Consider the following 16,941-nt stretch of genomic DNA (forward strand, 5'->3'; position numbering starts at 1 on the left):
CCTTTCCTTTCATGTCAGCATCAACCTCTTAGCACGTTCTCCCTCTCTTTGTCCCCCCCCCCCCCCCCCCTTCTCTCTGGTGTTTAGTGGCTTTTAGATAGAGACATGGACATGAATGGAATGGTGGGATATTGATCACATGCAGACAGGGGTGATTAGTTGGACTAGGCATAAAGTTCAGCATGGACATTGTGGGCTGAAGGGCCTGTTCGTGTGCTGTACTGTTCTATATTCTATGTCCTCTCCCCATCCGCCACCTCTGCCCCATCCCACCTCTAATTTTAGTTTAGTTTAAGGATATCACGTGGAAACCGGTCCTTCGGTCCACTGAGTCTGTGCCAACCAGCAATCACCCTGTACACTTGCTCTGTCCTACAAACTAACGACAATTTACAATTTTATCGAAGCCAATTAACCTACAAACCTGTACGTCTTTTAGTGTGGGAGGATGCCGGAGCACCCAGAAGAAACCTACATGTTCGCAGGGTGAACGTAGAGACACCGTACAGATAGCACTGACCAACGATTTCCCTTATGCCCCTGTCCCACTTAGGAAACCTGAACGGAAACCTCTGAAGACTTTGCACCCCACCCAAGGTTTCCATGAGGTTCCCGGAAATTTTTTGTCAGTCTCCCTACCTGCTTCCACTACCTGCAACCTCCGGCAACCACCTGCAACCTCCGGGAAACGCACGGGTGGGGCGTAAAGTCTCCAGAGGTTTCCTAAGTGGGACAGGGGCATTACACTAGTTCTATGTTATCCCAGTTTCACATCCTATGCACTAAGGCCAATTTACAGAAGGCAATTAGCCTATAAAAATCTTTGGAGTGCAGGATAAAACCCATGCGATCATTGGGAGAATGTACAGACTCCATACAGACAGCACCCGTAGTCAGGATTGAACCCGGGTCTCTGGCGCTGTAAGTCAGCATCAGTACCGCTGCACCACCGTGCCGCTGATAATGTTTCTCTTCAATTTGAAACGCCCTACATCTTCAACGTTTCCCAGATCTGGCAAAATATCCTCAGCCTGAATCACAAATTGTTTCTCAATTGACAAACGCTGTTTTACTTTCTTCATTGAAGCCAATTTGTAAATAATGAGTCACACAACCACGGGGTGGGAGTAGGAGTTTACTGGATTACAGGCCCTTTTAAAAAGAAAACAGGTTATTTTTCATATTTTGGGAATGCCATATCCTGCTTGGTAAAAATCTCCTACATTTAACCGGGGTCCCACCCTTCATCCTAACCACAAATAAAATGAGATCAATGAGATTATTTTGTGTTGAATGAATTATGTCATCACACAATAAAAGAAAAGTACAAGCAAATGCTTTCAATTGTGGGAAAACTGAAAGAGTGTGGATATTGGCAGCCCAGTGGCTCAGCGCTAGAGTTGCTACCTTACAGCGCTTCCAGCGCCAGAGACGCGGGTTTGATCCCAACTACGGGTGTTGTCTGCACGGAGATTGTACGTTTTCTCCGTTGGTTTACTCCAGGTGCTTCGGTTTCCTCCCACACTCCTAAGACGTACAGGTTTGTAGGTTAATTGGCTACTTGGTATAAGTGTCAATTGTCCCGTTTGTGTGTGTAGATGGTGTTTATGTGCGGGGATAGCTGCTCAGTGGGCCAAAGGGCCTGGTTTTTCATGGCTGTGTCTCTAAACTAAACTAAACTAAAAAAAAGTAACGACATTTTCAGCTTTTGTGTAAACGCCTGAAGGAGCCAAGTCCGTGGATATTTTTAAAGCGGAGATTGACAGATTCGTGATTAGTAAGGGTGTCAGGGGTAAATGGGTTTGAGAGGGAAAGATAGATCAGCCTAGCTTGAACAGAAGAGTAGACTTGATGGGCCGAATGGCATCATTCTTCTCCTGTAACTTATGAACTTACCATCCATCACCTGTTCATATCACTTCAATGTTATCCCACTTTCCCATCCACTCCCAACACACTAGGGAACAATATTACACGGGGGCCACCAATCAACAAACCGGCATGTCTTTGGAGTGTCAACAGAAGCAAATGGATATTTTTAAGGCGGAGATTGAGAAATTGTTGATTAGTACGGGTGTCAGGGGTTATGGGGAGAAGGCAGGAGCATGAAGTTGAGAGGGAAGGATTGTGGGGAGGGGGAAAGAAAGCTGGAAGGGAGGAGAGGCAGGACAAAGCATGGCAGGTAACAGATAATCGCCTAGCCATGAGAAAGAAAAGAAACATGATGGATAGGAAAGATATTGTCAAGCTTGAAAGGGTTCAGAGAAGATTTATGAGGATGTTGCCGGGACTAGAAGGTCTGAGCTACAGGGAGAGGTTGAGTAGGCTGGGTCTCTATTCCATGGGGCGCAGGAGGTTGAGGGGTGATCTGATGGAGGTGTGTAAAATCATGACAGGTATAGATCTGGTAGATGCACAGGATCTCTTGCCCAGAATGGGGGAATCAAGGGCCGGGGGACATAGGTTCAAGGTGAAGGGGAAAAGATTTAATAGGAATCTGAGGGGTAACTTGGTGGGTGTATGGAATAATCTGCCAGAGGAGGTAGTTGAGGTTGGGACTATCCCAACGTTTAAGAAACAGTTAGACAGGTACACATATAGGACACATTTGGAGGGATATGGATCAAGCGCAGGCAGATGGGACTAGTGTAGCTGGGATATGTTGGCCGGTGTGGGTAAGTTGGGCCGAAGGGCCGGTTTTCACATTGAAATCCCACCGTTGTACCTGCCTCCACCACCATCCTTGGCAGCCCGTTCCACTATGTAAACAAAAATGCCCTGCACGTCTCCTTTCAACATTGCCCCTCTCACTCACCTTAACGCTATGCCCTCCAGTCTTTGACCTTCTTCGTTCAACCCTGGGAAAATTGTTCTGGGCGTCTGTCCATTGTGTGTGTGTGTGACTGTTTGTTGTGTATGTGTACGTGTGTGAGTACACACACTGAACTTTTTTTTTCTCATTTATTTAAATTGATTACAGTGTACAATGTCTATATATTCTGTCGTGCTGCTGCAAGTAAGAATTTCATTGTCCTATCTGGGACATATGACAATAAAATGCTCTTAACTCTTGAATTGAAAATCCTTGTAAACAGTTTCATGGAAAGAAGAATCCAACCGTGTCTCTCTCCTCTCTACTTGTTAATACTTTAGCGAACTTCATCCAAAGTCCTGTGCTCATTGGAAAGTCCAGTGTGGGGCCATTACTACACACACCCACTGGCATAAAGAAAGGTTTCATGAACTACAATCATTTTCGGTTGCATTCTCCATTTAAATAGAACTCCCTCTTCTTCCTGAAGACCAGCGGATTGCCATGATGAAACCAGAAGGGAATGTGTCAACGTCTCTTTTAAGGCTCTTGGAATTATTTTGCAGTGGTCAATGAGCTGTCTTCCGCTTTATTCGTCAGCTGGATACTCTTGTTAATCTATTTCTGAATGAGAAAACAAATGGTGATTATTTTGCTGCAGACACAAGCATTCAAGGAGCAGTTTGGTGATGGTGGATGTACAATCTGAGTCTCCTGGGACCTCCATCAAAGGAAACCATGTTGTCCCCATCGAGATAGTGACAGTCCTGGAGAAAGTGGACGTGGAGAAGGTGGGAAGTGGGAAAGTCTAAGACCACAGGCCATAGTCTCTGAGAAAAAAGACGTAACGTTAGGAAGGAGATGAGGAGGAATTTCTTTTGTCGGAGGGTGGTGAATCTGTGGAATTCATTGCTACAGAAGGCTGAGGAGAGCAAGTCAATAGTAAGATTAAACGAGAACTTACCAGTTCGAAGTTTGATCATTATTTTATGAGGAGTACGTTGAGGGAATACGTGAAGAACCCCGCCAGGCCGCATGCGTGTCATTCTTCAAAGCAGCGGTGTGAAATCACAGATAACTGTAATGACTGAACATAGTAAGATTAGAGAAGAAAATACCAGTTGAGTATATGATCAAGGGTGGGAGCGGAGGGCACGTATTCCCTCAACGTACTCCTCATAAAATAACGATCAAACTTCGAACTGGTAAGTTCTCGTTTAATCTTACTATTTTACTTCGGAGTCACGTGAGTGACTACGTGAAGATTTCAAAGCTCTGTGATTTCATGCCGTGGAAACGAGTCCATGCATCACATCTGCCTTAATTGACTGTGGGAGGAATTGTGTTAACATGAATCCGACATTGAAATCCATGATAAATTGTTAACAACAAATTATAGCCCCTATTTATGGGGTGAAATTATATTACAGAACTTAAAATTGGCTCTGCAAAGTTCCAGTTTAACTACTGGTTTGTGGTAGAATAGTTGGAACATTTTCCCCTGATCCATCCTGCTGTCTCGAGGATTTGGTTCATTGGTACATCCAACTCCATAGCTGCCGATGTATTTGCAGCCCTGATGGAATAAGATTTGAATATGTTAGTATCCACCCCAGCTGTTGTTAAAACCTGTTTCAGCCATCTGGAAATAGTTTGAACCGACACTTTTTTGTGGGTTTGTTTGTGGCTGATTAGTTTTGCCATCTCATAGCCTCAGATGTTTTTGGTGTTCTCCATATAGAACAATAATTGTCTTATTATACAGAGACGATATCTGTAGGGTAATCCCTAAATTCTATTTTGAGGCCTGATGATCCCGGTCTGTTCTGTTTGACTAATTCGTAATATGAAACGTTATATTCCTGTTGAAGAAGTCATATAGTCCAGCCTTAACTTATGTACGACTGTACCCTTAGTGCCGTGACCAAAGCCATCAGCATGACTGTCTGAAGAAGGGTTTCGGCCCGAAACGTCGCCTATTTCCTTCGCTCCATAGATGCTGCTGCACCCGCTGAGTTTCCCCAGCAATTCTGTGTACCTTCCATCAGCATGACTGTTTTGTGCATCAGTCTTTGCAGGGACAGAGCTGTTGCTGGAGACCAATTCCTTAGCAACGTTAGGGCAATACTCATATCCCATTTAGAGAGTACCTGGTTCTTGGGGGATTGATATTAAAAATTCCCCTCATAAGTTTGGTTACCAGGGGTGAGTCCCAACAGAATGACGCTCTGATCCTCACCATAGATATGTTGAAAGGGCACTTCTGGCGCAGTTAATGGCACTGTAACTGAGCCCCTCATCATAATGGAGGCCTGCCAGGAATTCGAGAACAGATGTTATGTTCATCAAACTGTAGGTGATGTTGTTTCTGTGACAATATATCTCCCATTTCCTGATGTATACCAGATATAGTTTTTGGTGCACTGTCTGTGGCCCGCTGAGATAATGTTCAATGTTCGGTCCGCCAGTCCCAGTTGCAGTAGAGGTTTCTTTAGACTCTACAAATTGATAGGTTTGTTGTTTTTGACATGGATGGGTTCCCCTGTTACGGGATGAACCAATAATCTGGTTGTTTCAGGATGGTGATGCATGGTTAAAACCCATGTTGAGTATCACAGGGAACCATGGTTAAGTAGGCCAATCGGCACTACCAATTAACAGACGCTGAGTCTAGTTGTATTTTTCATAATACCCAACTGATGATGCAGAAAAGGAGGGAATGCATAGATAAACAATTGCCCCCTCAATGCAGTGAAAGCATCTGTCCCTGCTGTCCCAGGGTCTGGTTCCCAAGAAACGCAGTTTGGTAACTGGTGATTAAGTCTTATTTTATTGAATTTGCGTGACCTGATGTCTGTCACTGAATTTTGAGTTACCTGGTAGATAGGTAGCTGATATTCCAATATTTCTCTGGATACACCATTATCAAATTGTATTAGTCAGATTGTCACTCTGTAGTCTAACATGCTGGTGATTTATCCCAGAGCAGTATGACTTTAGGCCATAGAACGCACCCCACATTTCCAGGTAGTTTATGCCCAGTGTCTGATATAATGATGCCTCCTGTGCCTTTCATCTACCTCCACAGATGGAGATGGAAATTGGTAGTACCCCAACCAAGCGCACTGGCATCAGTTTGTAGCACCACTAAGGGTTTGCTGATAACGATAGGGTTGGAACAATGCCGAATCAGATTCAGATTCAGATTCAATTTTAATTGTCATTGTCAGTGTACAGTACAGAGACAACGAAATGCATTTAGCATCTCCCTGGAAGAGCGACATAGCAAATGATTTAAATAAATAATAATAAGTGATAATAAGTGTCCGGGGGGTGGGGGGGTGATTGGCAGTCACCGAGGTACGTTGTTGAGTAGAGTGACAGCCGCCGGGAAGAAGCTGTTCCTGGACCTGCTGGTTCGGCAACGGAGAGACCTGTAGCGCCTCCCGGATGGTAGGAGGGTAAACAGTCCATGGTTGGGGTGAGAGCAGTCCTTGGCGATGCTGAGCGCCCTCCGCAGATAACGCTTGCTTTGGACAGACTCAATGGAGGGGAGCGAGGAACCGGTGATGCGTTGGGCAATTTTCACCACCCTCTGCAATGCCTTCCGGTCGGAGACAGAGCAGTTGCCATACCATACTGTGATGCAGTTGGTAAGGATGCTCTCGATGGTGCAGCGGTAGAAGTTCACCAGGATCTGAGGAGACAGATGGACCTTCTTCAGTCTCCTCAGGAAGAAGAGACGCTGGTGAGCCTTCTTGATCAGAGTTGAGGTATTGTGGGTCCAAGAGAGGTCATCGGAGATGTTGACTCCCAGGAACCTGAAGCTAGAAACACGTTCCACCTCCGTCCCGTTAATGTGGATGGGGGTGTGCGTGCCGCCCCTGGACTTCCTGAAGTCTACAATGAGCTCCTTGGTCTTCTTGGAGTTAAGGGCCAGGTTGTTGTCAGCGCACCATGCTGCTAAGTGCTGGACCTCCTCCCTGTAGGCCGACTCATCGTTGTTGCTGATGAGGCCAATCACCGTTGTATCATCTGCATACTTGATGATGGTGTTAGTACCATGTACAGGTGTGCAGTCATAGGTGAAGAGGGAGTAGAGGAGGGGGCTCAGCACACAGCCCTGTGGAACGCCGGTGTTCAGGGTGAGGGTTGAAGAGGTGTGCTTGTCTAACCTAACAGACTGGGGTCTGTTGGTTAGAAAGTCCAGTATCCAGTTGCAGAGGGAGGGGTCGATGCCCAGGTTACCGAGTTTGGTGATCAGTTTTGATGGTATAATGGTGTTGAATGCTGAGCTGTAATCGATGAACAGCATTCTTACGTAAGTGTCTCTGTTGTCGAGGTGGGAGAGGGCGGAGTGAAGTGCCGTTGAGATGGCATCCTCCGTACTCCTGTTCTTGCGGTAGGCAAACTGATAGGGATCCAGTGTGGGGGGTAGGCAGCTTTTGAGGTGTGCCAGGACCAGCCTCTCGAAGCACTTGGTGATGATGGGGGTAAGTGCAACTGGGCGGAAGTCGTTGAGGCTTGCCGCAGTGGAGTGTTTTGGCACTGGCACGATGGAGGTGGATTTAAGGCACGTGGGGACAACTGCTTGGGCAAGTGACAGGTTGAAGATGTCAGTCCAGACGTCTGTCAGCTGCGCAGCACAGGCCCTGAGCACGCGCCCGGGGATGCCGTCAGGGCCAGCAGCTTTACGTGCATTAGTCCTACTCAGTGCCACGAATACGTCGTAGGGGGTGAGTGTGAGGGGTTGGTGATCGGCAGGTAGCACAGCCTTGATGGCTGTCTCTAGATTGTCCCTGTCGAAGCGGCCATAGAAGTGGTTAAGCTCCTCAAGGAAGGAGGCGTCGCTGGATGTGGGGGTGGTGTTGGAGGGTCTGTAGTCCGTGATGGCCTGGATGCCTTGCCACATGCGTCGGGGGTCGGAGTTGTTGTTGAAGTGCTCCTCAATCCTGAGCTTATGGCAGTGCTTGGCCTTCTTGATGCCCCTCTTCAGGTTAGCCCTGGCTGAACTGTAGGCTCGAGCATCGCCTGACCTGAAAGCGGTGTCCCGTGCTTTCAGCAGTAGCCTGACCTCGCTGTTCATCCATGGCTTCTGATTCGGGAATATGGTCACCTGTTTGAGGGAGGTGACACTATTGATGGTGGAGTTTATAAAGTCCAGAACAGAGGATGTGTAGGAATCAATGTCCGTGTGGGAGTCAAGGGTGGCCTGGGCTGCAAACGCCTTCCAGTCAGTGTTTCCAAAACACTGCTGAAGTGTGAAGTCCGCTTCCTCTGACCAGACTTTAACTGTCCTCACAGTTGGTTTAACCCGTCTGATGAGTGGGGAGTACTTAGGGAGCAGGAACAATGAGACGTGATCAGACTGACCAAGGTGGGGGAGGGGGATGGCTTTGTAAGCTTCAGCCATGTTGGTGTAGACTTTGTCCAGTGTCTTGTCTACTCTAGTGGGGAAGGAGACATGTTGGTGGAATTTGGGGAGTACAGTCTTCAGGTTAGAGTGATTGAAGTCACCCGCAACAATGAAGGCTGCCTCGGGGTTGTGCGTCTGTTGATTGCTAATGGCAGTATGCAGCTCTTTCATTGCAAGCTTGGCATTAGCATCAGGAGGGATATAGGCTGCAGTCACAACAGTGGAGGTGAACTCTCTGGGCAGATAGAACGGTCTGCATCTAACCAAGAGGAACTCAAGGTTAGCTGAGCAGTGACTCTCGATGATGGTGGAGTCCGTGCACCATGCTTTATTTACATAAATGCACAGACCCCCACCTCTGGTCTTGCCGGAGTCTGATGTCCTGTCCGCTCGGAGTAAATGACGCCCCGATAGCTGGATGGCGCTGTCAGGAACGTCAGTGTTGAGCCAAGTTTCCGTGAAGATCAGGATGTTGCAGTCCTTGATCCAGCTGTGGGAGGTGATCCTTAGCCGGAGTTCGTCCATTTTGTTTGCCAGTGAGCGCACGTTGGCGAGAAAAAGGCTAGGAATCGCTACCCTGTGTGGGGCTAGCTCTAACCTGGCCTTTAACCCACCTCTGCGTCCCCGGCGGTGTTTTCGTACGCGTCGCCGTCTGTTGGTGCTTCTGGTCGGCCGAGCTGGCTTGGTGCGCGCTGGTGTTCTGCCGCTTCGTTGCTCCGCGTCTGCGTCTCCGTGACTCCGCAGGCGTTCTTCAGCCCCGCGGCTCTGCTGATGGTCTCCAGCCCCGGGGCTTACCTGGCGTTCTCCAGCCCAGCGGGTCGGGTGGCGGTCTCCAGCTCCGCGGTGTTCTCCAGCTCCACGGGTCGGGTGGTGTTCTCCAGCTGCGAGGGTCAGGTGAGCTCCACGGGTCGGGTAGCGTTCTCCAGCCCAGCGGGTCGGGTGGCGTTCTCCAGCTCCACGGGTCGGGTGGCGTTCTCCAGCTCCACGGGTCGGGTAGCGTTCTCCAGCTCCACGGGTCGGGTAGTGTTCTCCAGCTCCACGGGTCGGGTAGTGTTCTCCAGCTCCACGGGTCGGGTGGCGTTCTCCAGCTCCGGGACTCACCTGGTGTTCTCCAGCTCCACTTGACGGTTGGGCTCCGCGGGTCGGGTGAGGGCCGCGGGTCGGTTGGGCGCCGCGGGTCGGGTGAGGGCCGCGGGTCGGGTGAGGGCCGCGGGTCGGGTGAGGGCCGCGGGTCGGGTGAGGGCCGCGGGTCGGGTGAGGGCCGAGGGTCGGGTGAGGGCCGCGGGTCGGGTGAGGGCCGAGGGTCGGTTGGGGCGCCGCGGGTCGGGTGAGGGCCGAGGGTCGGGTGAGGGCCGCGGGTCGGGTGAGGGCCGCGGGTCGGGTGAGGGCCGAGGGTCGGGTGAGGGCCGCGGGTCGGGTGAGGGCCGAGGGTCGGTTGGGCGCCGCGGGTCGGGTGAGGGCCGAGGGTCGGGTGAGGGCCGCGGGTCGGGTGAGGGCCGAGGGTCGGGTGAGGGCCGCGGGTCGGGTGAGGGCCGCGGGTCGGGTGAGGGCCGAGGGTCGGTTGGGCGCCGCGGGTCGGGTGAGGGCCGAGGGTCGGTTGGGCGCCGCGGGTCGGGTGAGGGCCGCGGGTCGGGTGAGGGCCGAGGGTCGGTTGGGCTCCGCGGGTCGGGTGAGGGCCGAGGGTCGGGTGAGGGCCGAGGGTCGGGTGAGGGCCGAGGGTCGGGTGAGGGCCGAGGGTCGGGTGAGGGCCGCGGGTCGGTTGGCGGTCTCCAACCCCGCGACTCACCTGGCGGTCTCCAGTCGGATGCTCTGTTGCTCTGATGAGCTCAGACGGAAGACGGAGATCGCCCAGAAAGTTGTTGCAGCCGCAGGAACCGAAGTCCAGAAGTTCCTGTTGGCTGTACGAGATGGATACAAGACTGCTCCGAGTGAGCAGCCTTGAAACAGGTAAGGGGATCGTCGCTATTTTTCCCATTCTAGGGAGACACAGGGCGTCCCTAGAATGTTATCCCTCCACCATTTTAATTCCATAAGCTTTGATTGGTGGCTTATTGGTCTGTCGAAATGACCATTATTAACTTTGAGTGTTTGTATTTTGCCCTTTGTAGATTTTTGGTAATACAAAGGTCCAAATTGTGTGGCTGGAAAGGCAGACACTATATGCCAATTATACTTGCTACCAATCTGATAGACGGTTCACTGATGTCAGTGGGGTTGTTGCAGGCCTCAGTTAAGACTGTAGCCTTGTCCTTTGGTAAAGTCAACGACATGTGAGCTGTCAATAGTGAACCCCAAATAATCCATTATGTTGGTAGGCGTTAGTTTAGATTTAACTGGATGGATGATAACCCCAGTTTTCACCCAATGGGGTTGTTACAGCTAGTTAGGCCAACTCCAAAGTTATGCCCACAATTAGTATGATCATATGATTATGTATTTGGTAGAGCTCTATACTGCCAGAGCTGCCCCATCCAGTTGAATTTTTTTAAATAACGTTTGTGATCAGTCCGTGTAGGCACTGAATAGTAAGCATCTTTTAGGTCAATGCTAGCCATGGAGTAGCCTTTGGAAATCAGTCCTTTAGCAGTTATCAGTTCCCATTTTGTACTGAATATACAGTACAATGTATTCAATTTGGTCAATTCGATGATGATGCGACTGTCACCATTTATTTCGTTTTTGGTAAAGATATAAGACACAAATTCCAGCCAATCGTGTTGGGTTTACCCATTACCCCTTTTGCACAATTCAATTGTATATCCCTGGATACTGCTTAGGATATAAGTGTCTGTAGTTAATATACACCATGTATCCAAAAGAATGTAATCTCCCACCAATGTGTGTATTATCCACTCTCCCTATAATTTGTAAGGGACCAGACCCACCTGCCTCCATTGTTACCAGTGGAAGTTTGCTTCTTCTGTGTGGTCTTCGTGGAGGTTGAGGCGCCGGTGTCTGGGTTTGTTTTTGGGTTGGGTGTTTGCACATCTTCCAGAAAGGCCGGTCTGGGCTATGGTCTAAAAGACAGCTGTCCTGTATGCCCGGCCTTTGAGCTTTCACCAGCTTCTCTTGTTCTGCTGGTGGGTGCATAAGGGTGCTGTCTTTGGCTGTAGGAGATCCTTAATGTTGTCGCCTTTATGAGCCCCAGGGCTTTACTAAGTCCTGCTCCGACATGTTTCCAGATGCTATTTCCACGACTGGAACATTCAGGGATGCGCAGTTTCCTGGTCCCAAGTATTTTTGCAGTGGTGTCCATCGTGGTCTGGCTGTATGTATTTGGACACCATGATCAGTAGATTTTGCCTTCCTGCACCCCCTGCACACTTGTAGTTTTGTTCGTCAAAACCCCTCTTCAGCGTCAGCCCAGAATTGACCCCCCAGTACTCCCCTCTGACGAGGGAGATGCACTGTGCAGCCCTACGTAAGGTGCTGCTGTGGGTGTTTTTTACATCCCCACGGTGACTAGACTCCTCTCCCGGAGTCTGTCATGTTGGAGCTCGGCTCCATAAGCCGCTCCAACCGGGTCCAGCGCTCATGGTCATGGCCGCCCAAAGTCGGACTCATCAGTCCTCGACTCTTTTGGTTTTCTTCTTGCATTCCCGCCCAGACACATTGTTTAATCTGGCCGGTGCGGGGGCGAAGTCGGGCACAGCTGTTCCCTTATGGGTGATCCCTGTGCCGCCGGCCGCTGCTGGCGTCCGCAACTCCGCGGTCTTCCCCCGCCAGCTCTGGTCGACTTCTTTGCCTTGTGCATGTTTCCCCCCACCTGTAGAACAGTATGGGAACAATGAAGACCGCAGTATAACTTACCTGCAGGTCCAGGCTTAAAACTTGCCATTAAGGGGGAACGTCCTTCCAACCCTCCTCCTGCTGTTTTGACTTGTCAAAGCCAACGGCTCCGTTCTGTATAGTCTCCCGCCCAACCATGGTGTTTAATCTGGCCGGTGCGGGAGCGAAGTCGGGCACAGCTGTTCCCTTACGGGTGATTCCTGTGCCGCCTGCCGTTGTTTGCACAGCTCTCCATGTTTCCCCACCTGTGAAACAGTATGGGGAGAATAAAGACCTCAGTTTCACTTACCTGCAGGTCCAGGTTTAAACTGTCGCTACGGGGGAACGTCGTTCCACCCCGCCTCCTGCCGTTTCGACTTGTCAAAGTCGATGGCCTCATTCTGAATAGTCTCCCGCCCGGCCGTGGTGTTCTGGCCGGCGCGGGACCAAAAGTCGGCACAGCTGATCCCACTTACGGGGCTTGAGCCTTCAGCTGCTGCTGGATCCCGCAACTTCGCTAACCTCCCCAGCCAGCTTCACTCGCAGCACTTGTGGACACTATTTTGTCCAGCTTCCCCCCCCCCCCCTGTGTAAAAACAGCGCGGGGACAAACACTACCGCAGAGTAAATCACTTACCTGCAGGTCGCGGTTTCAAACTTACCGCTGCGGTAAGTTTGAAACCGTCGTTTCGCAAGCGTGAAAGCGATATGACACGCATGCGTCCTGGCGGGGTTCTTCACGTAGTCACTCACGTGACTCCGAAGTAAAATGGATGATTTTAAGGCAGAGATAGATTCCTGATTAGTACGGGTGTCATGGGTTTTTGGGTGAAGGCAGGAGAATGGGGTTGAGATGGAAAGATAGATCGGCCACAATTGAATGGCGGTGTAGGCTTGATGGGCTGAATGACCTAATTCTGCTCTTATCACTTCTGTACTTATGAGCTTCTTGCATGGGGTACAGCACACATGAACGCTGTGTGTTGTTGGAAGCTTGATATTGAGAGACTTTCCAAATATTCTATCAATTAACAGCTGAATATCAACTGTGGCTCCACCCCCTAATTCATACATCCCTCTAATTCCCTGTTTCAGACATCTTCAGACTTTAGAGATACAGCGTAGAAACAGGCCCTTCAGACCACCGAGTCCGCTCCGTCCAGCGATCACCCCGTACACTCGCACTATCCTACACACTAAGGACAAGTAACTTTTTTTACCAAAGCCAATTCATCTACAATTCTAAGATAGACACAAAATGCTGGAGTAACTTACAAACTTGCACGTCTTTAGAGTGTGGGTGGAAACCGGAGCACCTAGAGAAAACTCAGGCAGTCACTGGGAGAACGTATAAACTCCACACAGACAGCACCCGCGGTCAGGATCAAACCCAGGTCTCTGGCGCTGTAAGGTAGCAACTCTACCGCTGCGCCACTGTGCTGCCTCCTGTTGTAGGAAGCTTGATATTGAGAGACTATCCATCTGCTCTATCAATTAATAGCTGAATATCAACTGTGGCTCTTCACCCTGGTTCACACATCTTCCACACGTGCACCGTAGAAAGCATTTTATCGGGATGCATCACAGGATGGTTTGGGAACAGCGCCATCCAAAACCGTGAGATATTGTAGAGAGTTGTGAACGTAGCCCAGACCATGACACAAACCAACCTCCCTTCCATTGACTCCATTACACATTCATGCTGCATTCAGCAAAGCCACAAACACAATCAAGGACCAGTCTCACTCCCTCTTCTCCCCTCTCCCAGCAGGCAAGAGGCACAGATATTTGAAAACGCGCACCTCCAGATTCTTCCCAGCTGTTATCAGGGAACAGAACCATCCTATCAACATCTGGAGAACAGCCCTGACTTGCCATAAACCTCATTGGAGACTCTCAGACCATCTTTAATTGGATTGTACTGGGATTATTCTTGCACAAAACGTTATCCCCTTCATGTTGTATCTGTAAACTGTAGACGGCTTGATTGCAACATGTATAGACTTTTTGCTGACTGGATAGCACACAACAAGAAAGCTAGTCACTGTACCTCGGTACACATGACAATAATAAAGTAATCTAGCTGTTGTGCTAGTGTATGGTTGTTGTACTCATGCATATTATGGTCTGGATACATATCTCAGTACACTGACAATAATAAACCAACGCCCCCAAAACATTTCAATTAACCAAGTTAAAAGAATAGATTATCTGGTTATTATCAAGCTGTTGCTTAAAGAGCGTTCTGGATGCTAAGTGATTGCGACATAAGATAAACACACAATGTTGGAGTAACTCTGCGGGACAGGCAGCATCTCTGGAGAGAAGGAATGAGTGACGATTCGGACCTTCTTCTTCTTCACACTGTGGGTCTGAAGAAGGGTCTCAGTCTGAAGAAGGGTCGTGACCCGAAACGTCGTCCATTCCTTCTCTCCAGAAATGCTGCCTGTCCCGCTGAGTTACTCCAGTATTTTGTGTCTATCTTCAGTTTAAACCAGCGTCTGCAGTTCCTTCCCACACATTTTGATTGCTACATATCCTATCCGACAACAGCGACTTAATTTCTAAATCATTTCAGACTTCCTGTCATATGTTAAATGACTAGGGTGGAGGAAAGGGGGGGAGGGGGGGTGGGAGGTTGTAAGGAGGGAGGGAGAGAGGGAGGGTTTGTAGAAGTTACTTGAGGTTAGAGAATTCAACCTTCGAACTGCTGGGTTGTAAGTTACCCAAACGGAATATGAGATGCTGTTCGTCCATTTTGTGTGTGCCCTCCCTCTGACAGAAAGTTTAGTGTGGGAATGGGAAGAAGGGGAGTTAAAATGGTTGGCGACTGGGACATCACGTAGGCCTCGACAGACCGAGCATAAGTGTGTCAGGGAAACACTTTGTTTTACAATGATCCATTCTACATAAAGGCAGGGAATCACTAACTGCATTCTCTGAACATTCTCCCCTCCCCCATCAGGCAAAAAGGTAAATTGACGAATTGTGGGCACAGCCCAGATCATCACACGAACCAACTTCCCTTCCATTGACCCCATTTATACCTCACGCTGCCTCGGCAAGGCCAGCAGCAGAATCAAGGACAAGTCGCACCCTGGCCACTCCCTCTTCGCCCCTATCCCATCGGGCAAAAGGAATAGAAGTGTGAAAATGCAGCTGTTATCAGGCAACTAAATCATCCTACCACAAGCAGGGAGCAGTGCTGAACTACTATCGACTTCTTTGATGACCTCGGACTATCCTTGATCAGACTCTGCTGGCTTTACCTTGCACTAAACGTTATTCCCTTATCAATGTATCTATACACTGTAAATAGATTGATTGTAATCATGTGTATGAAGGAACTGCAGACGCTGATTTAAACCAAAGATTGACACAAAAAGCTGGAGTAACTCAGCAGGACAGGCAGCATCTTTGGAGTGAAGGAATATGTTGCCCGTCCCGTTGAGTTACTCCAGCTTTTTTGTGTCTATCGTCAATTGTAATCATGTTTTGTCTTTCCACTGACTGGTTAATGCACAACAAAATCTTTTCACTGTACCTCGGTACACGTGATAATATACTAAACTGTACTTGTGCATAAATCAGGAGTGGCGATCTAACCCATTGTTTTAACACGTGTTCCGAGATCGGTGCAGGCTCCTCCTGCACCTATTTTCTATATTTTCTATGTATTTCTTTAGTCAATATTTTAATTCCTTTAGTTACCTGAAAATCACCATTGCACTCTACAAAAAGCCCCTTGAACTTCTGTTCAGCATCGGGGATTGGTTGACACAATTTGGACAATAATTTATATCTGCAGGGAATGCAAAATGCCAAATCACTATTTTTCACAACAGTTTTAGTACAGTATTTTTCATAACAGTTAATAACTTTATTGACTTATCTCATCTTAGGGGACAGAAGTTTAGGGGTAACATGAGGGGGAACTTCTTTACTCAGAGAGTGGTAGCTGTGTGGAATGAGCTTCCAGTGGAAGTGGTGGAGGCAGGTTCGATTTTATAATTTAAAAATAAATTGGATAGGTATATGGACGGGAAAGGAATGGAGGGTTATGGTCTGAGTGCAGGTACAGTAGATGGGACTAGGGAAGAATAAGTGTTCGGTACGGTCTAGAAGGACCGAGATGGCCTGTTTCCGTGCTGTAATTGTTATATGGTTATATGTTATATTATATGGTTATCTGTTTAAAGAGCAGCAGATCAGAACATCAGCATAAAACAATGAGACAAGGGAGGATATCTTTCAACCAGAGGGTGTTTACAATTCACTGCCTGAGACAATGACTTTACTTGACTCGACTCGGCTTACTTGACTTTAAGAGATACAGCGCGGAGACAGGCCCTTTGGCCCACCGAGTCCATTCTGACCAGTGATTAACCCGTACACTAGCACTCTCCTACACACTGGGGATAATTTACTAATTTACCGAGGCCAATTAACCAACCAACCTGCACGTCTCCGGAGTGTGAGGGGAAACCGGAGCACCTGGAGAAAACCCACATGGTCACAGGGAGAACGTACAAACTCCGTCTGGATAGCACTCGGAGTCAGGATTGAACCCAGTTCTCCGGTGCCGTAAGGCAGCAACTCTACCGCTGCGCCACAGTGCCGCCCACATGTTTAAGGCACAATCCCTCTAGGCGTCAATTGAACATTTAAACAGGAAACAAAGAGTGGGGATTAACAGGTTCCTTTCAGAATGGCAGGCAGTGACTAGTGGGGAACCGCAAGGCTCAGTGCTGGGACCGCAGCTATTTACAATATACATCAATGATTTGGGTGAAGGGATTCAAAATAACATTAGCAAATTTGCAGATGACACAAAGCTGGGTGGCAGTGTGAACTGTGAGGAGGATGCTATGAGAATGCAGGGTGACTTGGACAGGTTAGGTGAGTGGGCAGATGCATGGCGGATGAAGTTTAATGTGGATAAATG

The 16,941-nt window shown here is 48.9% G+C and overlaps 2 protein-coding genes across 3 annotated transcripts in view; one reads left to right on the top strand and one right to left on the bottom strand.

Moving 5' to 3' along the window:
* LOC116974634 (interleukin-5 receptor subunit alpha-like) overlaps window positions 1-16,941 on the top strand; it is a 300,632-nt gene that overhangs the window by 111,517 nt on the left and 172,174 nt on the right. The gene's annotated exons all lie outside the window — the stretch shown is intronic.
* LOC116974633 (interleukin-5 receptor subunit alpha-like) overlaps window positions 1-16,941 on the bottom strand; it is a 160,553-nt gene that overhangs the window by 80,082 nt on the left and 63,530 nt on the right. The window contains exon 10 of one of the 2 annotated variants that reach the window (XM_033023316.1): window positions 2,822-3,436. The exons of the other annotated variant lie outside the window; for it this stretch is intronic. Within the exon in view, the coding sequence (XP_032879207.1) occupies window positions 3,409-3,436 (28 nt within the window). The 3' untranslated portion in view covers window positions 2,822-3,408. Of the gene's footprint in view, window positions 1-2,821; window positions 3,437-16,941 lie in introns of those variants that run through there. 2 annotated transcript variants of the gene reach the window in all.

This window comes from Amblyraja radiata, chromosome 6, assembly GCF_010909765.2.
Source record: "Amblyraja radiata isolate CabotCenter1 chromosome 6, sAmbRad1.1.pri, whole genome shotgun sequence".
In the NCBI taxonomy this organism is placed as follows: Eukaryota; Metazoa; Chordata; class Chondrichthyes; order Rajiformes; family Rajidae; genus Amblyraja; species Amblyraja radiata.